The sequence below is a fragment of the Lathamus discolor genome, chromosome 9 (genome assembly GCF_037157495.1).
Source record: "Lathamus discolor isolate bLatDis1 chromosome 9, bLatDis1.hap1, whole genome shotgun sequence".
In the NCBI taxonomy this organism is placed as follows: Eukaryota; Metazoa; Chordata; class Aves; order Psittaciformes; family Psittacidae; genus Lathamus; species Lathamus discolor.
This window is the reverse complement of record NC_088892.1, coordinates 11,466,064-11,492,189: the sequence shown is the minus strand read 5'-3', so window position 1 is coordinate 11,492,189 and position 26,126 is coordinate 11,466,064. Positions and strand designations below refer to the sequence as shown.

The 26,126-nt window shown below is 42.0% G+C and overlaps 1 protein-coding gene across 3 annotated transcripts in view; it reads right to left on the bottom strand.

Annotated features, from left to right (window-relative positions):
• Positions 1-26,126, bottom strand: part of AFF2 (ALF transcription elongation factor 2) — a 371,177-nt gene that overhangs the window by 338,154 nt on the left and 6,897 nt on the right. Inside the window, exon 1 of one of the 3 annotated variants that reach the window (XM_065689684.1) lies at positions 23,782-24,018. The exons of 1 other annotated variant lie outside the window; for it this stretch is intronic. Coding sequence is in view for 1 of the 2 variants with exons in the window: in XM_065689680.1 (XP_065545752.1) it covers positions 2,362-2,408 (47 nt within the window). In the remaining variant the exon portion in view is untranslated. Of the gene's footprint in view, positions 1-2,361; positions 2,563-23,781; positions 24,019-26,126 lie in introns of those variants that run through there. One more of the 3 variants, XM_065689680.1, reaches the window with a different exon arrangement.

Below are 26,126 nucleotides of genomic sequence, written 5' to 3'. Positions count from 1 at the left end.
GCAGCGACTCACACATCATGTTATATATACTTATTTGTAAATATTATGAAGTAACCACACAAATAGTACAAAGTAACAGCCAAAAAAAACAATAAATCTTGATGCGTAAGCTGCATATTTCTGGGTACACAGAAATTATGTGTATAACATATTACATATATACACATGCACATAATTATGGATAGATAAGCTAAATTCAACTCCGTAAGCAACACAACTACTTGTCAGAGACAGAAATCCTTACATGTATAAAATACGTGTAATGTTTGTGGATACATGTAGATTACATACTTACATATTATATACATGTATACTTGCACATATTAATTGGATTATTAAAAGCTAAATTCAACTTGATTTCTGCAATGAGTAATTGTCTGTGAAAGCCTGTGCCATACAGAGAGTTTGTGTAGATATCAAACACTTTGAAACAGTCAAAGTAAAAATGTTCTTTCCTCGTGGACCTTAAAAACCTCTAGAAACAATAAATTTCACTTTATGGAAGCAAGCAAATGGAATTTCTAGAACGAGTGGCAATAAGTTCATATTTTATGGAAAAACAGAGGTGCAAGAGTTCCCTTCTTTCTGATGCACATCTCTAAATCCACATAAAACCACAGCCAAATGAAAGTAAGTTATTAAGCAAACATTAAAACTCAATACCTGTAATGTTCCTAGCATTTGAACTACACCCACATATTGGGTTGTAACAGCTTCTATTAAATTAATGATGTTGCCCACGCTATAAATTAGGCAAATTATATGCAAATATTATTTGAGTAGTAATACGGTGGTTATCAGTTGTCTGCAAAATAAATTAGTGCAGCACAGTAAAGATAGTGGAGTAGAAGCATAATATTTAATTGAGCACTAATTTTATTGTGATTATTACTTTTAAATAACAACAGCATGGTTATTAAAAAATATAATATGATGGCTTATGTAGAGCTGATAAAACACGCACATGATCCAAAACGCCTGCTTGCAGATTAATATTGATAGAGTGTAATTTACGGTTCCAAGGATTTACTCCAAATTGCTGTAAAATGGAACGTGACAGGTATTTGGTTCTGATTATCTTGGATTTGCAACCATAGCTGTTAAACTGCATTTGGCAAAATGATAGTTATTAACTCAATATATTATCTTTTTTCCTAGACATACCTTTGTATTATCAACAAAGTAAAGTAAACCCTCTGCAAAACATGAGGTCCAAATGCTCATGCATACACACATATAATCTGGGTGACATTTAGAGATTAGGATCACAAAATACAGTATTTTAGTCTCCTTTTTTCGTGGCAAAATGCACTCCAGCCTAAGAGCATTTAACAAAGCAGTAACCAACCGCTGAATTTCACCATGCATAGTTGAAGAATTGTATCTGCTAAATTGAAAAGTAAAGCAAGAACTGATAAAAACAGCCACAGAATAAGCATGACCTCATTAACCAGCCGGGGAAGCAACTAAATACCTACCCAAATTCTAACTTTCTCAGCTACTTGTCACCCACCGAAAATTCCTTAGCATTCACTTTGGTGACAAGTTTACAACACGCTTAAATAGATGTGCCGACCTTTTCAAGGTGTGCACGTACCTGCAGAGCAATATAAACCTAAAATTCCACTTTTTTTTTTTTTTTTTTTTTTTAAGGGGGGTTTGTGGGGGGCGTGGGGAGCAATAAAGAAAAGAAATAGACCGGGGGGAGGAAGGAGAAACCTGTTATAATATCACAGGGACTGATCTTCCCACTTCCAAAACTAACTTCAATAACGCTTCATCCAGAAGAGGAAACCTGCAAAACCAGCCCCAGCAGCACCCCCCACACACACACACACAATACTGAACAGGGCTACAGCTGAACTGTGCCACACGGCAAAACTACAGTTGCGTTTTCCCCCGCGAAAGGAATATTGCCACTGACAGCAGTAAGCACAACGTGAGCGAAGCCGCGTTCCAGGGGAAAACATCGGCTCCGCGGCGCTGCGCTGCCCGGGGAAGGGGCTGCTGCCGCCGGCACCCCGGCATATCCCGGCGCTCCCCCGCCGGCTCAACTTCGCCCCGCAGCCGACGCACCGCGAGGTGCTCCCACCGGCCGGGGCCGGGGCTCCGGAGCGCGGCTGCGTAGCGTAGCCGGAGCACGGCGGCCCCGGCGCGGCTCCCCGCGGGCACAGCGCGGACCAGCGCCCCGGCGGGCACCGGGTGCTTCGCCCCTCAACAAAGGCTAAGGCACCGGGGAGCGATAAGGGCAGGGAGGAGAGGAAACCGGCAGCTGTTAGAGGAGAGGAGTGGAGAGACGGGGGAACGGGAGGGGGGGAGAATACAAAACCCAAAAAACACCCGAAAAAACCCAAAACCTACCACTGCTGCTCTAAGTCCCAGTCCCTGAAAAAGTCGAATAGGTCCATAACGATGTGGTGGGGAGACTCAGAGAAGTGGTGCCCCCTCCCCGCCCCGCGCCGAGCCGAGGAGCGCCGAGCCAGCACGGCTAGGGCAGCGCGGCCAGCATGGGCACGGGCACGGGCAGGGGCAGCGGCGGGGAGCGGCGGCCGCCGGGGCCGCGCGGAGCCGCCCGGGGCTCGCGGAGCGCCGCCGCCGCCGCCAGCAGCGCGGCTCGGCTGGCTGCCCGGCTGGGAGCGGCGGGAGCGGCGGCGGCGGCGGCCCTGGCGCACGCACACACTCACACACACACACCCGCTCGCACACCGCGAGGGGAGGAGCCGGGGCGGCCCGAAGCCGCGGCATGGAGCCGCCGCCGCAGCACCGGCGGGATCTGGCGGAGCCTCGCAGCCCCACGCCACGGTGCGCCTGGAAGTTTGGGGAGGGATTGGGTGGGCAGCGGCGCTTCTCGCCTAAGGGTAATCCAAGAGCGTCCTGGTTGCGCTGGGAGAAGGGGAGAAAGAAGCGGGGGTAAGGGAAAGAGAAAAATAGGCACCTCTAATTTAATTGCCCAGGCGAACTCCTGTGAGTGAACGAACCGGGCTCCCGCTGACGCAAAAGGGTAGCACGGATCCGGCCCGGGGTCAGTTTCACCGGGAGGTGCAGGATGGCGAGAGGGGGCACAGGAAAGCCCCGGCCCGGTGGGTGAACGAGAAGGGGTGTCCCCAGCACTCCGGGCCGGCAAGCAGCATCTGCTCCCGACTGGGATGGCAGAGCCCTTCGTGCTGCCCTGTGTTCGCGACCGGTGGGAAGTGGCACCGCTCACCTGCGGCCATCAGCAGGACAGATGCCCAGAACACTCCTGCGGAGAGCATCCTGCTCTCCACCTGCCCAGGGGAAGGCCAACCACAGTTACAGGCTGCCTCACACACACACACAAACGGGGAAAAGGGCCCACTGTATCCTCCATCCCCGAAATCAGCTCACTTTCTACCCAGGTTCACACACCCTGACCGCCTGCTTTTGTAACCAACTGCCTTCTAAACACCAACATGTCATGATTTTCCATACCCATTTTATAAGTACAACATTCCAAATACATATACCCGTTAAGCAAACAAGTACATACACTGAGACAACACCAAAGCTATGTTCGTTACTCCAGTTTTCCATAGGACTGGTCGCACCCTGAACTTCCCCGTGTTCCAGCAGGTCTCAGGGACTCCATGTTGACCAAATGTGAAAGGACCCTTGCTTCGGTGCGGTCCCCTCTTTAGAAACATGCCCCAGACTGGAAGGCTCACACAGCCAGTCACAGCACCCAGCTCTTCTGTCACAGAGACTCCAGTGAACCCTCTAACAGAAGCATTAACAGAAGAAGAATTAAGAGACAAATCTAAGATTATAAATTAGATCAGTGGCAGAGCAGCTAATGTAATCCACGATTTCTGCCTTCCTAAGGAGTACACAAATGCTTTATAAGTGCTTCTGGGTTAAAAATATTGCACAGGAAAAGCTGTGGAACTGTTATCAGTGGAAGTCAAACGTGGCAGACTTCATCATCTTAGCCTGGGCTTCACTGCAAGAGTAACATTTGCATCTTGTGTCTGTGGATCCCCCACAGGGGGGGAGCTCAGGCCAGGCAGTGCTGACTGTCTGTGCTCACACCCAGAAAACCCAGAGCACTGCTTCCCATCCCCACTGTGGCAGGCAGGTGCAAACAGCATTTCCCTTCTAGCACCGATGCTCTCTTCACAAACAGACTCAAACACATTGCTCAAGTATCATGAGTCAGGCCCCCCTCTTCTTTTTCTTATTTTAGCATTGTTCGGTTTAAAAGCCCTGTTCAAAATCATCATTTGTGGCCAGTACTTTGAACCAATATGGGAGGTGGGAGCACATTTTCAGAATTTTTCTCCAGAAACAGGTACAGAGATTTTGGTGGTGTTTTGGTTTTGGGGTTTGTTTTTTTTTTTTTTTTTGTTTTATTTTAATTACTATTAATAAAACCCTAGTCTGTCACCTGATAAATTCAATGACACTTATTTTTTGTATCTTGAGCTTGACCCATTAAACTCAACTAAACGACTTACTAAAAGCATTCTTTAGCAGGACTTGCAGGGGTTGGCAGTTGCAACTGCCCCTCTTCCCAGTGCAGGGTCTGGTGGCTGCCAGCCAGCCACCCCTGCAGGGTACAGTTCCTCTTCTCCAGCAGAAAGAAAAACCACTTCCCAGCTATTAGTACGCTCACTTTCTTAAGGTAAACCCTTTAAATTCTTCAGAAACTAGTAAATGCTGCAAGGAATAGTCTGCCCAAAAAGGCTTTTAGAGCTCATTCTAGCAAAGATAAGGGCTAAGAGACCCAGCATGAGCAAGCAAACCTGCAGTTCCCATGAAGGGCAATTTTAGAGATAGTCCTCCTCAGAAGTCACGTTTGGCACCTGCAGCTCAAACGCCCCGCTCCCTCAGCTGCACCAGAAAGTGTGCATGAAACAGCTTTTTGGCAGTCAAGTTTCCAACCCGAGGACATGCCTGGGTGTAGTCACCAGTGCGGACACCCAGCCAGGGCCCTGCTGCGTGCTGCCATGAGGGCTGGCAGGAGGAGGGACACAGCACGCTCCGCTGCCAGCGGCCACGCTTGGCCCCACACGACCTCAGCATGCACTGGCTGGAGCAGGAGTTGGCCGGGCTCATGATGGGAGCAAAGGGCTGTGGGGAGCATGCCAGGGCAGCGTGTCCTCCCATAGTGCATAGCCACCAGCCACGGGCAGCAAGCATCCACTGTAGCCTGCCAGCTCTGGGCCAAGAGTAAGCATGAGGCTGCCCCGCTCTCGCTTCAAATAGCAAAGGGGTCATTTACCCAAACTGACAGGAATAGAAAGTTCAACTGCCCTCGGGTGACCTCTTTTACAGTTACAGTGGAAACCGCAGCTGCGGTTCCCAGCTCCTGCAGCAGCTCTGAACAGGGATAATACCGTCAGCAAGGCCTCCTGGCCCAGCTCACTGCCAGCCGGCCCCAGAGTCTGCTGTGAAGGGGAACACAGGCTCAGCACAACTTCGGCTGTGGTTGTGCCCATGGGGCTGTGAGTCCTGCTGCCATCGCAGCAGGCCCTGCCCTGCACCAACCAGCCCTTCCTCTGCACATCCTGCTCTACAAGCCCAGAGCCAGCTTTCCCACTGGATGCTCCTGGTGGGTGGCTTTGACAGTTGTCCTGGGTTAAGGTTAGAGAAGGAGAAGGCATAAATGCCTGGCTCCCTTGGGCAGCTGCTGCTGTGGTCAAGTCTGAGTGGCCATAGGTAAGAATCACAAGGCTGAAATCACCATACAACCCAGGGAGTTGCAGAGGTTGTGCCAAAATGGCCAGACTTCCCACCTCCTCCTTCAGGTTCAGCATCAGACAGCAGGGCACAGAGTTTGAAGCAGGAAAGCGGCACCCCAGCCTCAACCTCTCTGTTTCAAACCTACGCACATCCCACACTAACCTTGTTACCCACAGGCTTTGTACACGTTACCTGTATACGCAAAGACAGACAAAAGACAAGGAGGGAGATATGGAGAAGTCATAGTGAGGGCCTGGTCAGGGCTCTGCTCCAAAGGCAGGGCTCAGCAACAAGGCTGCAAGCAGCCACCAGCCACCCTGTTGCCCATGTTCATGAAGGAGGAATGTCAGGACTGTGGCCATGATGGGTCAGGCAAGAGAGACTGAGGCCAGCAGCTCACAGCCACAGAGGCTAAGGTAACTGAACTGCAGCCCTTGTGAGACAGCACAGAAAGCTTTTCTGTTGAAAATACTTCATTTGATCCAAAGAAAACCCTATTTTTTCCACAAAACAACAAGAATAAAATTACAGTTTTCTATCCAGAAAATGTTAATGGAAAATTTGTGCCCAGCTATGCTGTTGAATACAGATCGGAGATATTTGGATTTCTGAGGAAAGGAAGGTCAAGTCATTTTCACAGTGTGAAAAATGAAGCTAACAGAGTTCATATTTCTCTGTGAAGCAATGATTGATTTTTCTTTCTGTGTCTCATTCATACTGCACTAAACATGTATAGAGAGCATATTTATAACACCTTAGATAAAGCACAAAAATTACGTTAATACATTGAAAATTAAGTTAATATTAGCATCTGTTTGAAGGTAGAACAAGAACATTTAGCCCAACTCTGTGAGAACAGGCTCTTGGCATGAGTGCATAAATCTTATATATCCTAAAGCTTATATATCAGAAAGAAAAAAAAAATCACCATTAACAGATGCATGTATAAAGTAGAAATCCATCATGTGCTGCCTCTATGGCTACATTTCCCATTTAGAACTACGGAAGAATTTTAGTTACTGAATGCATGTTGTTACTCAGTTTCAAGTGCATATGTATAGGTAATCTTTATCTTCTTGCCATCCTAATTGTAACTAACATCTCTGTGCTGCCTGAGTGATTTATGTAACTGTGCAGAGTTATTCTCTTATTAGCATTGTTGCTCCTATTTTATGAAACAATAATAATTTAATACAATGATTGCTTCTGAAAATATATTGGTAAGTTTTCTTACTGTAAGAAGGGAGAATGTTACCACATCCTGATGGATAATCCTTCCTTCAGTAAGTTTTTCCATACTCCTTTAGGAAACAGAGTTCTTTGATATTTTTATTATATTAGAGCTAGCAGTGGCAAGCTCTTATATATCATATGTTAAGATGTGTCCAGAGCTAGCTGCAAGGACACACTGAGTTTCATCATGCTCTGCTCATAGGTGTGTGGTGGATGTTATGAGGTCCCACAATAGTCAGATGCAGATTGGTCGTAGGCGGTTTCAGCTTCCTCTTTTGGTACCTCTCTGTATGCTGGCCACATGCCACAGCAAAAGCCCTAAGAATGCCATTCGGGTGGTGAGGAAGTCCTCCCTAATATTTGTAAACCAATGCTTTCAAGAGAAGCGCACAGATAAACCAGCAATCATGTTGGAAGTATTGCAGTGCTTAGACTGCAACACTATGTGATCCCACAGCTTCGCCAGAATGCTTTGCCACTGTCAGAAAAACAGTGAGTACGGGGGGGAAGCCAATAATAATGAGATTCCTGTTTATTACTGTCACTCTGCACATTAGCCAGGCGACTCTTAAAACAGCCAGAATAGTCTAAACCTTCAAAACTAGCCAAGGCAAGGCACCATATTCAAAAGCTACGAGAAAGTCAGTCCAAACCAAGATGATCTATCAGAAAACAGATACAAATCAATTGTGAAAAGCAAGAGGGAGAGTCACCCAACTAGGAATTCGGAGAGCCCAGGTGGTCAAAAGTACAAAAAAAAATCTATTAAAAAAAAAAATCAAATCCAATTAGATTTTCAAATAGATATTTTATTAATGAAGTAGGATTGATTTGATCCTTCTCTCCCATCCTCTCCACTCTTTTTTTTTTTTTTTTTCATGTTATTAAGTTTATGGCCAATACTCAGTTTTGCAGGTTTTAAAGCAGCTGGCTACCTTCTAAGATTTAAGAGACAAAATTTTATTTCATGCTTATCAATTGTAAATGATAGGCCAATGTGAGCAGATCATCTGCTGCAATCCCTTCCTTTAACCAGACCAATTGCTTATGGGCTTAGGATGGCTCTTACTCTCTCCTAGCCTGGCATGCAGGAGCAATCCCTGTAGTTGCTTTTTAACTGATTGCATGACCATATGTTCCTTATGAGTGGAACCAAAGCTAACTCACAGCGTAAAACAAAACTACCATACCAACTTTGAAACACAAACACAGCCAGAAAATTGAAGTGCAAAAGCATGGTAAAAAGGCTTTTCACATCAAGTTTCCTTCTTTCTGCCATGTTGCTTTCAAAAGACAGAAGCACTTTACAGCAATGATGTCTATATATAAGCTGCTGAAGTACTCTCTCATCTTCAGTGATTTTTATGATGATATTCTCTAATGCACTTTGCAGAAACTTAAGATTAGGCAAAGCTTCCTTTTTATGAAGGAAACAAAAAGAGTAATATATGGCAGATGGCATTAGCACAGAGAAGGAATACCAGGCAAGAAAAGTTGATATCTTGTTCCCTTCCTCTTTCCCCCCTTTCTTCTGTTATCCTGATAAGATCACTCTGTTATGTTCATCTCCTTCAACCTCAATTGCCTGATCACACTATGTTAGGAAAATAGACTTTCCTGTTTTCTACTAATACCAGAGTATGGCATCTCTAACAAATATGTTCAGAGCAGATCCTGTAGCCATTCGGGATTAACTACAAGGAAGCAACAGAATCCAAGCACAACTTCAGTATTTGTCTAGCTGTCCAATATCAAACAAAGGAATTTGATGATACACACAAAGCATTAAAAAGTGCAAGTAGCATCCACATGTATAAAATATTCCATGTATATAATGAGGAAGTCAGACAAAATTGAAATTCATTTAAGGACAGACTTTCCCCTATTAGGAGGTTGTTAAATACTGACAAAATGTTTCTTTTCTTGGGGAAAAAAAAAAAAAAAAAGACAACCCCCCCATTAATATATTATGTCAACTTAATTGCAGGATCACTGTGTTTCACAAATGCATACCCATTTGAAGGTATCTGGAGTCTTGGTTCAGATATTTGATCAGTTACACAGGATTTTGGGAGCATTTTACTGGTGCATAGGGAAGCCGAAAGACTTGAGTTGGGAAGCTTCTTCCTGCTGTGTTGCAAGAAAACCAGAAGTGTCTGCGTTCCATGGGCAGACACAGCCAATCATCCAGACATCGGTCATTAATGGATGGATCCTATAAGCTTATTACATCCTACTTTAGTATAATGTAACAAATGTTATAGTATAGAAAATACCTTTAAAGTACCAGCCCACATCCATTCTCTGGCAAGCACAGAGCACTGCATGAAAGTTACTGGGTTTGGGTGTTCACCCCCCTAAGATTTTTACACTAAACAAAAGCCAGGTCTGACTTGAGAAAAAGATCTTCAGGCCCATGTGCAAGACAACGATAGAGAAGCCTCCCCATTTGAACTCCATCTGAGCCCTGGAAGACCTGGTGAAACTGATACTCCATACAGAAATAGCGTTAGGATTAGAGCATCCGAGATGGACTGTCAAAGGCCTTTGAGAGGTCTTGGAAAGGTTCTGCTGAGAACAGTGCAAGACCGTTGCAGCAATTTCTTTTCATTCAAGAGATGAATGCCTGGCATATTTATTTCATAAAGTGAGAACCAGTATCCCAAACAAATAGCTAGAATGAGCATTATTCAGTCTTTTTCCTGGCAACCAGCTTAAATGACCGTGTCTTGCTTTTCTGGGAAACCTGCCAGGTGAGCTTTGAAAGGACTGTAATGCTGACGGCAAAGTCTAGAGGGTTCACTCTGCGCGCTAACCAGAGGTCTGTTAAAATAATCAAGAGGAGGAGGCAGAGGCCTTCATCCTACCCCAGAGGAGAGGGTTGAAGCATAATAATATTGCCAGGGGGAAACCGAGAGGGCTGTTAAAGTTACTGGGGCATAGACTGTCTTTTACCATGTGTTTGTACAGCACTAGCACTGAGGCACCCCAGAGTAAGGTCATTAAATGACTTATGTTTTTAAAATCTATTTCTAAAAGCAAGTAGTATAACTTCTATTTACTCCCATCACTGGCCTGGAGTGCAATTCCACTCCCACTTTCTTTCCCCCCCCCTTCATCACTAGTGGAAAACTGCTGCCTTGTCACTTATGTGGTTCACTTGTGATTCTGCTGTTACAGTGTCTGTGCCTTGTGAAGTCATCTCCACAGCCAGAAGAGGCAGGTGGCACCAAATGATGTTATACCCTTTTGTGATGTCACTACATTTACTGAAAATTAAGTTTTGAGGATAAAAGTGAGTAACTTGGCAGAATCAGAATTAATCCAAGCTACAAAATGAAGAGCTGCCAAGTGAAAAATTTGCTGCCATGGCTTACATATTGAACTGATTTAAATGACCTAATTTATGAAAAAGTGTTTTAGAATGCCTTTGTGTCATTGTGGAAAACTAGCCCTGTAAGAGCCAGTAATCATCATCCTTGTGATAGCATTAATGTGAATTTTCCTATTATATAGTATAGTATATAGGAATATATATATATATTATATAGTATAGGTGTTTCATCCCTAAGGAAAACATTGATATTGACAAAGGAAGAATTTCACTTTGAGTGAAAAAGCCGCACTTGGAAAGGAGTTTAAAAGCAGAATTGTATTTATGTAAATATAATGAGAAGATTATAGCTGATCTAATTATTCTCCCATAAAACAATGGAAGCATTAGAAATTTATCTGGACTACACTAAAATAACTAAATACTGAAAGTAAACCTTAGAGCCAGCTAAACTGAGGGGATACCTGAAAAGCCTTTTGTCCACTCTGTGAGGAACAGAAACCTCTTTGTGAGGTATAGGTAACTAAAACATGCAGTGCTTATAGATAACAGTGAAAACCTCCTTCAAGTGAAGAGCTGCTTGAGGGAAGATTTGACCTAAGTGATCATAGACCCTTCTGCTTTTTGTTCACTCCATTTTAATTTTAAAGGCCCAGAAACAGCAGTTGAGGCGATTGCTGCAACTCTTTAACACAATTGAAATAGGGTATACTTATGAATACCATATTTATTTTTTTAAAGTTAGAAGTACAAAAATGCACCACTAAACCCAGGTACAAGAGCAAGTCACTATGTCAGTGGTCATATAGTTGCAAATTAGTTTTAGGTACCTGCTCACCATGATGGAAAAAATTAAGTCAATTAAGAGCAGAACAGCCAACTACAGCCTAAGGATACTGAAAATACAAACAGTATCTGTCACCCCAATTGCAATCTGAGAACTCCATGACAGATCAGTTGTTGGAAAAAGAAGTCAACCACAGATCAATGTAATCAAGTAACTGATTACTTGAATGAGAAAAAATTATGGATACAGAGATTTCTTTTTGGATTACAGTGACAAAAGCTTCCTGATTCTATGATCTTTCTAAGACATGCACATCTTTACTGATGGCTCATTCAACAGGCCTTAAGAAGAGGCAAAGATTTTCTTAAGCAGGTGCTTGAAATCGCATTGGGAGTTTTAGAGGAAAATCAAAATGCTTCCTTTGGTCCTGGTTTATGCTTTTAAGAATGTAGGTTCAAGCATAAACATTAAAAAATGAGGTCAGGAGCCATTTGGAAGGCTGTACACAGAAGAAATGTGATACAGTAAGCAGAGGCAAGTAAATAAACAAATTAAAGGATGCCTAGTTCAGGACAGCTGCTGTAGTTTTCTGCACATTATTTAAAAATCATTATTTTAGATATTCTTTCTGATAAAATTACTTTACACCTCTCATGTTTCCTATAATAGCAAAGCTATGGAGTAGCCGTAAACCACTAAGTACTACTACCATTATGCAACATGAGAGAGTAATTTTAGTGGTCTGCTGAGGCCTTCAGCTTCTGAAATCTAGTTTTATCACATACATTCCCTGACAACTGGGTTTCATTTTCCTCCATCAAAATACAGAACTATTTGAACACGTTCGAGAATTAGTTATGTTAACCTGTACTTTGAGAGCAGTTGCAGTGTTAGATGATAGATATCCATTAGAGGGAACAAGTTTGAGTCATTAAATCCTTTATACAACATTTTTGTAAAAATTTAAACATCATTTTGAGAAGTAGAAAACATACCAGTCCAGTGATATCTGTCATTATTCTTTTTTCATATACTCAACATGATTATTCATTACTCAAAAATGACATAGTTAAATGCTAAGTCTTACTAAAATATTGATCACAATATGTAGGGGCATATAATTTATCTGAATCAAGTGAAATATGTTTTCCTCAGCAAGATGATGAAAGCTTGTCTCATTACAGCATTATTTCTACTGAAGTTTCTACCATTAGTTAGTTTAATGACTCTGTGAACATTTTAATTGAGAAGATCCCTGTGAAAGCTGCTCATTCAAGACACATGGATGGGTTTAAATTGGGAATGAGAGAAATGTGCAGTCATCTGTACTAAGCCTGAAAGCGGCGCAGGCAGAAGGCAGAGAACCAGATACAGCAAAATACCCAGATCAGGAGGTGGAGAAGGAATTGAAGGGGAACATGAAAGGACATAACTTGCTGGCAACATGATGTACAAACTCCTGTGCACTTAAATTGTTCTCATCCCCCAAAAAGTTCAGTAAGACCAGTGGAAAACTACATTGATCTTTAAAAATCAAGCCTGATAGGAAAAGGTAAATGTTGCTACTACAAGCCTTGATTTCTCTCTGAACTTTAGAAAGAGAAAATTAATCATCAATCTTGCATCATCTCCCCTACCCGCACACAATGATTCACATACATTCAAAGTAAAAATCAGAGTAAACCACTGTTTAGTATCAGCTATATGTAGGTGGTCAGCAGTTCTGTTCAAGTAGTGCTCTGGTAATCTCCCTGAAGATATGAGCTGGGTCTTTATCACCTCTTCCATGAAGCCTTGTATTGCTACTAGTGGAGTGACACCAAAGCACTGATACCAAAATATTTTGTGACTAATCTTGTTCTTGCTACTGATAAATTAAGGAAAGTGTTGCTACAGGAGATTATGCTCCCTCTGTATCAGCAGCATAGAAGTGGGGTCATTCCTACCTATACATGTACTTCTCTGAAAATAATCTAGGGGGAAAATGAACATGAGTAGTATTCTAATTCAATCAGAAAAATATAATGGGGATGGAGAGAAACATTTTTATTTCTGCTTCCCAGCTACTGTAACAGAGAAGACCTAGAGTGACTTGCCTGAAGTCACATAGTTCTGTGTATTTCAGTCTGGATGTCAGAATGTAAGACTGAACTGTTAGCTCAGGCTCCTTTTGGTTGCTGCTGCTATCAGGAAACCCCACAGGATTTGTGCTTTGAACACATACAAATTACTTCAGAACATGCAAGACATGGAAGTTTGAGACCTTTAAGTGCAGTCTGAATGCAGCCTACATTCTTCAGTCATTTATTTGCCTTAATTGAAAGATTTTAGACTTGAGACCATATCTTTTTGTAGCTATCTACAGTGACCAGCATAAAAGTCTTTGATTCCAGCTTTATTCTCATTGAGCTATAATGATTGAACAGGAGAACTAGTGCCTTTTGTAGCAGCTGATCCAGGGCATAGACAGCTGATTGAAAGCAAGTGAGTAACCAAAGCATGACTATTTACTGTCTCTCTTTCTCTCACACACGCACACGGTACCTGGAAGCTCCATAGGTGGGTCAAAAACTCTAACATCTCACATGTAATTTCATGGTGCATGCACAACAGTTTGCACCGCCCTGGGGCCTCTTGTGAGACAGCCTCAGGTATAATGTGCTGAAGTTACTAGTTACCAGGGCCAAGTAGACATTTGCCTTCAGCAAATGGTTACACAGAGAAATGCAACAGAACTATGTGAGTAGCCCAGCAAGATTCATAGGAGTTTGAACCAGGCTCAGTGCTGGGTCCTGCACTTGGGCCACAACAACCACATGCAATACTGCAGGGTTTGGGAAGTGTGGCTGGAAAGCTGCTCAGCAGAAAAGGACCTGGAGGTGCTGATTGATGGACCTGAGCATAAGCCAACTTGTGCCCAGGCAGCCAAGAAGGCCAACAGCATCCTGGCCTGTATCAGCAACAGCATAGCCAGCAGGACCAGGGCAGTGATCATCCCTCTGTACTCAGCACTGGTGAGGTCACACCTCAAATCCTCTGTTCTGTTCTGGGCCCCTCACTACAAGACAGACATTGAGGTGCTGGAGCAGGTCCAGTACAGGACAGAGCTGGTGATCGGAGCACAAGTGTGATAAGGAACAGCTGAGGGACCTGGGGCAGTTTATACTGGAGAAAAGAGAGCTCAAGGTGGGCCTTATTGGTCCCTACAGCTGCCTCACAGGAGGCTGTAGTGAGGTGGGGGTTGGTCTCTTCTCCCAAGTAAGAACTGACAGAATGAGAGGTAATGGCTTTGAGTTGCACCAGGGGAGGTATAGATTGGATATTAGAAACAAATTCTTCCCCAGAGGATTGTCAAGCACAGGAACAGGCTGCCCAGGGAAGTGGTGGAGTCACTATCCCTGAAGGTGCTTAAAAACAATGTAGATGTGGCACTCAGGGAATCACAGAATCACAGAATCACAGAATCACAGAATCCCAAGGGTTGGAAGGGACCTAAAAAGATCATCTAGTCCAACCCCCCTGCTGCTGGATTTGGCAGTGCTGGGTAAGTAGTTGATGATCTTAAAGGCCTTTTCCAACCTAAACAATTCTATGATTCTGCTCCATGGGAGCATTGCTGCCACAGTATGTCCCTTATTTATGAATAGAAATACAAGAGAAAAAATGTAGCAGTTTAAAAATGTCATTTCTATTAGGAAAAAATAAAGGATGAATCTGAGTATTTCTCAGAATGCCATTTTGTTAGATATATCTAAACCTGGAAAGCTTAAGTCTAGGAAAAAATAACTAAACATGATAGGACTCATTCTGAAGAATCTCACATTTTGCATAAAGAAAATGCTTGACAAATACTACATGAGGAAGATGATTTACATTATTTTCACTTTGTTTCCAATTATTGTAAATAAAAATATATAACCCCACATTAATTTCTTTCTTGTTCTGTAGCACCTTTGCTGAACCTTTCTATGAAATCATACACATGCAAGATCAAAACAGAGAGATGGCAAGCAGAATGTGCTTCATTATGGCAAGTACAGCTCATATCCTCCTCCACAACGCAATTTATTAGTATCCAATAGAATTGTAATGTTTCTCATTCTACATTTTTACAGCTGAATCAAAATATTAAAGTGTGAATTGCAATTAAACTCACACAGTGCTCTTAGCATAATTTCCCTTGTATTAATACTTAGCAAACCAAGTTATTGGTGTAATATTACTCTTGATACTGGTTGTCATAAAGGGATAAAGCCCCCGAATAGTAATAAAGTATATTTTACTGTAGAGAGAGCAGCAGTACAAAAACAACATTATGCTACTGGAGTTGTTAATTTCTGTGAAGGGGGGTGTGGAGAGAAAGGCTTTTGACTCAAATTATAGTTTGCAGGTTACTGCACCAACTCACTTAATCTCTCTAAACAGGTAATTTACTTGCTTTCTGAAAGCACCCATGTGCAAGGAAATGCTAGTGCACTCCAGGGATGATTCTAAGATTGATTGCTTGGCTCTAGTCACCAATAACAGTATGAATTCTGCTAAGCCCCATTTTACATGTGTCTAAAATCTTTAAAGATTTTAGAGTGGGAAAAAATGGAAAGGTAATATTTGGTTCAGATAACCTCAGTTTATGAGTGTGTGGTCTACTTGACTGAAGAATTTCAAAGCAGAAGGTCTAAACCACTTGCAAATGGCAATAGGTACATTAACTAGGGGTAGAGCAATTGCAGGTGCGATATGCTTATGTTATCCATTAGGAAGTTTGGAAGTTGCATGTTGTACTCTCCAGCTGCTCCTTAGATTTACAATTGGCTCATGGAAGAAATGGAGAACTTTAATGTTTGTTTATGGAAGGAAAAAACAACAAAGCAGCTGAATTAAATGCCATTAAACAGACATTACTTTGGTAGGGTTGCCTGGGCTGGATAACCCCGTAAAAGCATCTGGCAGTTGAACTTAAATGTCAAAGTTTTAGTTGCTGCTGCATCTTTTAGGAACTCACCAGGTAGAGTATGAAACAATTTGCTTTAAGTGCTGACCATCATGTAATCAAAACTGGAGCTGCAAGTATAAGTCAATACCTTTGATCAGATTTTGCCTAGTTACTCAAAGGGTGGAAGCAATTGTGGACTTGGCCATTCATGCTGAAGGTGGTCTTAAAGGAGATTATCTTGACTTATTTCAGGTAGACTCGTGGTTTTGCTAACGTTCAGTATGTGTTATGAATAAAGGACCCTCCTAGCTGTTGCCCTCTGGACCCCCAGATTCTGGTCCATGCAGTGAACACATCACAGAGCAAAACACAAATAAAGTAAACCTTCCAAAGCTGCTGCAAGCTCTGGTCCCATCTGCCATTGATATCAGATTGTTTTTAACAGCATAGGCTTCTGTCAATGACAACTGCTGATGATAGCTCCTCTGATCTGGGTAGGCTGAACGTGAAGAGTCTGTATCACTGCCCACAGAATCAACACGGTGTCTGGGATTTGCTGTCATTCATGGACTGCCAAAATAACAGCACCATTGCCATGTGTTACACATTTCAAATTTTTCCTCCCTTTTAATTCTCCTTCCCCTTATATTTCATCTCCCAGAATTTTGATCTCTCCTACCTAAGCCACCAGTTACCAGAACAGTGCAAAGTACTGGAGTATGACAAAAAGGCCATTAATTGCCATCAACTTGTGACCTCCCACCACAGGCTGCTTCTCTCCTCACGTGTCTCAGGGAGGTTAATCTTCTAACTCTGTGCTTCTGTACCTGGTATAATAACTGCTCCTGAGTAACGGCAATGGTAGCATTATTTTTTCTTGAGGCATGAGAACTTGGTGAGCTGAAGACTAGAAGAGTAGCATAGTAAGTCAGTATGTATATATCTATAAAATGGTTAAGTACTCAAGGGTCTAATCCAAACCCTATTTAAATTCAGTAGAAGTTTCAAATGTGGCCCCTAATCTTAAGTGCATCATAGAAAGACCTTGAGCACCCAGGACTGTGGCAAGGTTTACTCATCTAAGTCTGCCTGAAAGTAAAATTCTCCATTCCTTCCTCTATTCCTCATGGCACATTTCCTAACAGTATAATTTACAAGAAAATGATCAAAATATCATTAAGAAATGTCAGCACTCTCAGTCAAGCTCCTTTCAGAACTATAAGCAGTGTGTGGCAGGCATAATAAAGTCATGATTAGGAGTGTCCTTTAAATCACAGGAAAGGGAAGTAGAGTAGATGTGCCGTATTCCATCTCCGAACAGGCTCTTTGCGTGACTGTGAGCAAGTACATAACTAGCAAATGCCCCGGCATAACTCAATTCTTTACTGCCTGTAAAGATATTAGTACTTCTGCACTACCCAGCAATAGCAATACCATCATCATTTTCTCCCTGCACTAACAAGCCAACCCAGAGAAACACATTGCAAAAGCTGCTTCCCTGCTCAGCCTGGCGTTGGGGCCAAGCAGAGGCAAAGCAGCACCTGAACATAAGAACAGAGGCTTGTGTGATCTTTGACATCAATGATGGACAAAGTTACCTCAGAGTAAGATTTAGCTTTACCCTGTGAAATTGAGAATAGCAAAGAAAGAGCAAAGGACCTAAAAGAAAAGCACCAGAGAAGACTGGTAATACTGAAGAAATGAGTTCTGCATGAGCACCACTGGTTCTCCTCAACCTCCTCCCAGCCATGTTTCTGCTAGCAAGCCCATGCACAAACCAAGGCAGACATGCATGCAAGAAGTGATCTCTTTGTCCTATGACAACATTACTCTTATTGGCTATAAATCCTTGGCAGCTAGGACAACATCTGAAAAGGGCATTCTGCATTCCTTGCCTTTTTCCTGCAAATAAGTAATGTGGCCTCTTTAGAAAACTTGCTCAATAAATGAATTTAGATAACACAAAACTAGGAGTTTTGTGAAAGTGCTTAATTTTCCAACAGCAGCTGAGAAAAAAATTACATACTAAGATAGCCAAGCACATCTCTGTATGTAGAACTAGGTATTTATGTTGACTGCTTCACATTTAGAAGAAAAAAGCCCATGAGACAACAGAAAGGGGCTAGTCTTCACACGACATTACTCCTGGAAGTGAGCCAGGTATTACTCCCTCAAAGGACACTCCCAGGATGGATATTTCCATTCTTGAACAAAAGTGTCTCATTTAGGATTCCTTTTGCCTCTTTAGAAACAATAGCTCACCTATTACATTTGCCAGACTCTGCTAAATCCACTTCCCTCAGTTGACACCTCCTTTATTTTAAGGGACATATTCCTATGTCCAGGTAAAATGTTATGAGACCAATCTAGACATTAATTAAAGAAAAATGTGTGCATGAAGTATATACAGCACCCGTCAGAGATGCTGTATTATTGGAGATCTTAACTGCAGTCTCAGACTAGAACCGGTGGACAGAGAGACGTAGAAGCTTCAGTTTAGCTTGCGGCAACTCTGCCTTGTGCGTACATGCATTGTTAGCAAGTTGGTCACAAAACAGGTACCCAGGAGTGTTTTGGAAAAAGGAGCTCCTGATCTTCAGACACTGTAAAGGAATGGGGTTCAATCCTGTCAAAGGGTTCTCTGTAAGCCTATTTCTTTCTCAAAACAAGCCCTGCAAGTCCTAAATCCACCTATGTTTAGGTTGCCAGATTTGAAGCAGACACCAGATTGTTTTACTTCCTGAGTTTGGACACAGCAAACAAACAAAAAACCCCGAACAACCCCCAAACCACAAGATAATACACATGGGAGCTGTGAGCTTTTCTTAAAGCTCAAATGATTCTTTTATGAAAAAAAATACTGCTGTTAGCCTGCTCCTGCTGTAAATATAATCCGTGCCAAAAGGTACATTGGCTTTCCTAGCCCCATTTGTCCAGCTCAGTCATAAAATGGTAAAGCAGCCAAAGCCTAAATGTCAGCTAAAACTGTGGTAAAGCCAAAGGTGAAGACTAGATCATACTGTTCTACCTGGTGGAAAGAGTGCATAAAGGCACCCCAAAAGTACTTGACTTATAGACAAGGTGAGAGCATTTTTGAGATAGATTGGAATACTTTCACGGTGACTATTTTCTGGTTGTAAAAAAGACAATGCCCATTTACAAAATATATGTTCTGGTGGCGTTACTGCCAGCTCACAAGCAATAGTTACACTTGCATATCACTTATAGTGTAGGTTTATTTCCAGACACTCAGTTACCTGGAGATATCTATCACATGCCACTAAACTAACATTAGCATTCACTTTGAGCAAAGGAACAGCCTTAAATGTCTGCACTGATCCAACTTTTTTTCTCTTCACTCCTCTGTTCAGCAGACAGAACACTTCTTCCGCTGGACTGTTTATTCCTGGCAAACATGGAACAAATTCTTCTCAGCCTTGGAAAAAGAGCAGCTTGTAGTTATTAAAACAGAAAGAGAAGCAGAAGAAGAAAATTGGGTCACTGAGGTGCTGGAAAAAAAGAAATTGCTGGGATGTCATGAAAGAAAAAAAATAAAAATAAAGATTGTCCCAAGTTTTGTTATAGAACAGACAAGCAGGAAGCATCTTCAAAAGGTAGGGATTGCATTACAGTGCTATATTGTGACTTCTCTGAGCTGCCAAAGGGCTGGCAAATCCAATAGCTCATGACCAGAAATAAAGAGCAATTATAGCTGGGCACTGGAAAGTTGATACCTCTAAACGTAAACTCTTATGCTGATGCCTCCCAGCAAAGAGCAGAAGCTGGACTGGTGGTTTTCCAATATAAACTTATATCATCTGTTTAATTCTACTTTTATTTAATGCTTCTATCGTTTATGTGGCATTAGCTGTAACATAATATTGAAGGCTTAGTTTTTTAATAGCATTGTAAGTGTAAATATAATAGTTATATAACAATAATAAATCAAAAATGTACTGGGGTCACTGCAGTGACTAATAAGAATGTTAAGACAGTCTATGATGCATCCAAAGTTCAGTACCTTAGAGAGGTAATTAAGTCCTAAGTTAATTGGCAATGATCTTATTTCTAGACAGGAAACATATTTGATTATCTTGTTTATGCTTAAGCAAGTAACTGAGGTCATAACAAGACTTTTTGGGATATTATGGATTGATTTGTAATTTCTTAATTTTGATTGACTTTCCAAGTATCTTGTGTCTTAATTCTTTGCTTCTAGGGAGATGAAACTCTGGCACAACTGGTGGTAATGTAACACTTGCTATTTTCTCCATATGAAATATGTACTTTTCATAACTCCACCATACTTTTAAGCTGGTATATTGCTACAGATCAAGATTTTGTGGAAAAGTGCAAATCAACTTTCTGTTTTCATTACCTTCACCTGTCATAGGGTACAGAGTAGCATCAGAGATTGGAAACTGCATTTAATCATTCAGACAAGTACTTCTACATCATTTCATATGTTCCTATTGTTAACTGTAGGAATGTTACCATTTTATTGCTTCAGGAAATGGTTGCCTTTTAAAATAGTTAATGGATAAATATATGAAAACCAAACCCAGGTAATATTTTGCAGATTAGAATTATATGGCAGAAACTGAAGCCTTTACGAGGCAACTTTGTTCTATCACAGCCTACTCAGCATCTTGAACTTTTTTTAATTGCAAGTGGCTTCTCCCCATATAGCCTTATCCAGAGCTATCCAATAGTGTATCATTTATAGACTTTAAACATGGTGTTAAAATTCAGCTCATGGGAAAGAGCAAATCGAAGAGGACCTCTAGCTCACTGCATCTCCAGCAAATAAATTCTTTAGTTGCATAGTCACTTAGCATTGCATAAAATTAACAATTCATTTACCTTGTCTTCTGCCATTTTAGACCAGAATATAGGTATAGAGTACTGAAATGTCTGTGGTGATGAGTGACACTGCACTGGGATGCATCTGACTAGGAAAGTCAGAGCACGGTGAGTTGAGTAGCCATTTCCCTGGGGAGAGCCCCTCATCAGCACTACTAATGCGTCTCCTGTCAGCGGAGTCCCAGGGGCATGGGTCATGCAACAGGACTTTCTGTTCTCTGTGAACTGGTTTGGGTAAACTACTTGGACTCCCTGTGAGAAAGCAGATTAACCGAAAGGTAATTAAAGGCCACAAATGACACGGAGGAAATTCATTTCAGGCAGTTCCAGAATCAGAGGGAACAAACCAGTTCCAGTAAGACAAAGTTTGAACTGAGAAGGAGTAACAAGCCTTTTTTTTTTTTTAAAGTAGAAGTGCAAATTGGAATGTCAGTGCTTTATAAAAGGCCAAAAAAGTGCAGCTATGACTATTTTAAACTAGTATTTTAAACCATCACCACCCAGGCAGCAAATGGCAAATAGCATAAAATTGAAGCTACTTTTCTGCTGTAGATACAGAGCAGTCCCAGAATAGTATAAATACTTCCCTTCTTTAACCCTCTCCTCCTCCAAGCTCAATCCTTCCAGCCCCCCCCCCTTAAAAAAAAAAATAAATCCCACAGTTGGGAATTAATTGACAAATTCAGGGTATTTTTACTTCCCTTGTGTTAATGGGGCTGCTCTCACTTAAAATATTGTGACAATTTAAAAATTATTCTTTACACTGATGCAAAACTCTATTTGATTATGTTTTATTCCATTGCTGGAGTTTTCTACTGCCTTCAAGTCCCACTTCAGTATCCCTTAAGTACCACTATTACATGCTATTCTGATTTAGGACCACATGATTCATAGCAAAGCATTAATTTTCAGTTTTATCAACTACTCAGTATTGAACACTGCACCAAGCACTTTGTCCTGTTCCCCCCTTGTTGCTGGCTCAGTACTTCCCTAGCATCACCCATCACTCCAGTAATGGAAGGTGGAAGTTACCCTTTAGATAAACACTTTCCTTATAATGATTATATGGGCTGATTTACTACAGTTGTCTCCTCCTACAGAGTTAACACTAATTTCTTAGATCAAACAGCTCCCAAAACTTACAGCTCTTTGGAGGCAGCCTCCCCAACACTGGGGGAGGACGTTTATTCACATCCACTGAGATTTAGTCCAGGGCCTCATTTGCATTGTAGGTAGTTTCATCTCCTGAAAATCACAAAACCCCTTCTATTTTGAAATATGTGTTTTGCCACTATCTTATCTGGAAAACAAGTCCATTCATTTAGGGAACTAAACCAAGATATGATGGTCCTAGTAGTGTTGTGGGAAGTTTCAGGAACAAACATGAGAAATTGATAAAAAGACTGTTTTTTGACCCACTTTCTATCATTTTCCCTACTCCTACACTGTACCTGTCAGTGTCCTTGAAGCCTGAGAATCTGCTATGAGCTCTTATCCTTTCTTTCCACACTTAGAGACTAATTTTTAAAGTACTCAGGGTGCATTTGTTCCACTGAAAAATGAGATTGCTTTTTTGCTTATGTGTACAGATCTCGTGGTACAAACACCTTCCACAAGCAAACTGCTTGCTATCCACCTGACACAGTGGAAACTCCCTGCACCCAAATGTCAAGTTTACATGTCTCCCCTCACCCACTTCACCAGGAGTTCTGCTTTTCCTATAGCTCAAAGCAAATCAAGCAAATTAACAGCCAGTGTTTTGGGGCAGCCCTATCTGTAACTTCATTTTCTACTATCTGAAGCAACTCAACCTCCTTTTTCTAGAGTGGAAAGTTCAATTTTATAAAACTCACTTATAAAATTTCAGTTAAAAAAAAACCCAAAGTGACTCAGTGTAATCTACAGTTTTAAGAATTAACATACTTCTAAGAAGTAATAACTATTGTCTTCTTCATGCTAGGTAAGACCTAGGACACGACCTAGGACACCTAGATAATGGGTGGTTATCATATTTATTGATACAAAAATTCAATATAGAAGAATTTCAGTCTCCCTTTAAGCATATTGAAATATTTCCTTAAGGAGAATGACAGAGAAAAATCTTTCTCAGTTATCCACAGGCAGAAAGCCCGACCTCAGGTGTACATGTGCCATGCAACAAAGTAGAAGAGCCTACATTTGGCACAGGGAAGCCAGATACACATGTGAGGCAACTCAGCAGTGCTCATTAAGGCTTGCTGGCTGTGATAAAGCACTCTGCCAGCACAGCATCGCAGAAGTGTGGCTTAGGGTCTCTCAAAGAATCACTACCAAAAGTATTAGCAAAAGTAATTAATACAAATTCATGATAATGCCACTAAAGGTCAATGGCAAGGCTCACTATTACTACATGCATGAAACATACAAAGCAAAATGGAGTTAGAATTGATTTAGAATGATTTACGCAGAGACTAAAGATGCAAAAGGGTAAAGGAGACCCTCCCCTTGAGACACAAGGTTCAGAACAGACCCCCTTGCTTTCTAAACTCCTGATGGAGTTTAGGTGCAGCTAGGTCCAATCTTAGTCTCAGACTTGGTCAACAGTTTGTGTCCAAAAGGTTATGCATGGAATCAATTAGGACTGCCTAAAGGATTCACTGTCCAAGATATCAGCGAAAGGTGATATTAATATGATATTGTGGATGTACCAGTTCACCACAGATGGGAGTTCTACACAGCTTTTGACCTAGCAGCAGTCTGCAGTTTTAAGGTAGATCACAAAATTCAGCAGTTGTCTCAAGTTACTCTCAGCTTAAGGTGGATCACAAAAGCTCGCAGCAGTGACTTAGAGAACCAAGATGACAACATTCATACTAAACCTACTATAGGGTACCTAAATCAATTTATACACACATACACAGACACAAAGATAGATTACATATAAAGATATACCTGTTAAAAATTCTCCTCGAGTTCAGTGAAGTATTCACATCAAAGGTCTAGGCACTTCTTAAACGGATGAGTGTTGAGACTTGAAGAGTGAGGGGACTTCACCCCAGGCCCTGTCATCAGCTTGTGGCAACAGCCCTCAGATCTTCACAAACTGGAGAGTTCATGAGCTCTGAAAGGTGTCCTAGTCCGAGGGAGATGCTGTTTGCAGGCTGCTGCAGCCCAGAAAGGCTCCAAGGGCCTCACTGAGTGCTGCTGTTTGTAGGGTGGCAAGAGGATTGGCTTTAGTCATCAGTAAATTTCCATCCTGGCCACAATCCAAGTCAGTAATTACTAGAAATTTTTCAAAACTCCAGTAACAATAGTACTGTTCCACTCAGGCTACGATCAAGGGAAGGAATGTTCCAAGGCTGTCAGGGGGTGACTGATTATCCCACTCTCACTTCCTACATTAGCCAGGCAAAAGGAGTTCCTGGTACAGTCAGTGCCGCCTCCCTCCTTAGCCGTGCAAGAGAGTTCCTGGTATGGTCAAGGGATGCTTCACCCCCCAGCTTGTTACACAAAGGCCTGACAGGAATTCCTGAGATCCTGGAGCAGCCCAGAGGGAAAGGGGGGATGTGCAGGAGGAAGGGAGGATGCACCGCCACACACAGCCACATGATGCTGGTGTTTTCTGTTTTCGCTGGTGGAACTGTGAGCAGGTTTGGGCCCAGTGACTCCTCACTCCTTTGGACCAGGCTTAATTTAAGCTACTTCTGCCACACATGCACCATTTTAAGGTTATTTGGCTATCCCTATTCTTGAACACAGCAGGTAGCACAAGGTGCTACTTTCATATTGCTATGCTTTTCACTAAAGTGCTATGATGAAAGACACAGTGTTAGTAAAATCTTCTGGGCACCTTTTCTCTCCATTCCAAGCCAGCACCTACACTATTCTCTTCAGGACAACCTGAACAAAACAATACAATAGAAATTTTTGGTTTCATTATCCTGCACCGCATTTTATTGTCCACTTCAAAAATTTATCTTCAAGTTATAAAACCATTATGTCACCACTTATTTTCCTGGTTGATGCATTGTGGAAAGAATACCAGTTGCATTTCTGTAGAGCAAATATCTCTTTTCTTGCTTAGTCAATGTATTCTCAATTAAAAGTATATTAATAGCCACAATCCTCAGCTGTGCTCATTTACAGAAAAAGAGTGCCAAATGGTTCAGAGCCTCCTGTGTTGCCTTTTCTGAACAGATATAATGTCTGGAGAGCACTGTAAGGATCTGCTTGTTTCCTATACAATACTGAATGTATTGATGCTAACCATTTCCAGTACATTTTGGTTTGTCCCTGTTTCTTTTAATCACAAATGGGACTTTAAATAAAACAAATTAAATTTCTGATGGGGTGCACAACTCTTAAAACTAATACCCTGCTCAGAAATGCCATGCCATTTATGAGTAGTTTCCTCCTGGTAATGGCCATGACAAAATGCAGAGGTACAGATGCACAAGAAGTTAAAGCAGACCAGCCTAAAAATCAGTTCTGTTGTCAACCATGTGGTATTTAATAACTGGGCCTGGGCATTGCTCTTCATATAAGCACAAGAGGAAATGCAGGATTATCAGGATCATCTGACTTCAACAACATAAAAATATATAGGTAAACTCCCCATCAAGTACAAGCAGTCCACAACAATAATTTCATGAAGTGTTACAGCAATCTCATTTTGATCAGCCCTTTACTTGTGTCGCAGGTGAGAGGGGCAGAAGCAGCACAAGATCATTCTGCCAAAAGTAAATATTACACGAAACACAAAATGTGAAGACTCATCAGCTGTAAGCAATGATCTTGATCAACTTTGAACAAAGTTACAAGTACCAAAACCCCAAACAGCAGCACCTGGGCACCAGAGCTTCAGGACTGCACCCCATGCTGTTAGGATGGGGTGTCTGTGTTGGCAGCTCCGGGTCAAGATGGTTCTTTTGAAGTTACTCTGGATCAAACTGGGCCACATCTCATTTCTGTTTCCACTAAGAAGCAGCCAGTTTGCCTGCTTCAGGCTGACTCTGCAGTGCAAGTCAAGACATGAAGCCTGGCCAAGCTAGAGCCAATGTGAAACACAAATTCCCAAAGCCTGGACGACGCAGATACCAGGTCCTCTGTACCAGCTGTTTGCTCAACCTTTGCTGCAATATTTATAAAGCTTTACACATACTGTGTGTGGGCAGAGAATTCAGCATGTGCATACAAGTATCCTTTCCCATGCAGAGAAATATTTCTGTGTTTTAGGCTGGGGGTTGGAGTCTTTCAGTGACTAACTTTCTAATTAAAAAGCTCCTTTCACTGTAGTG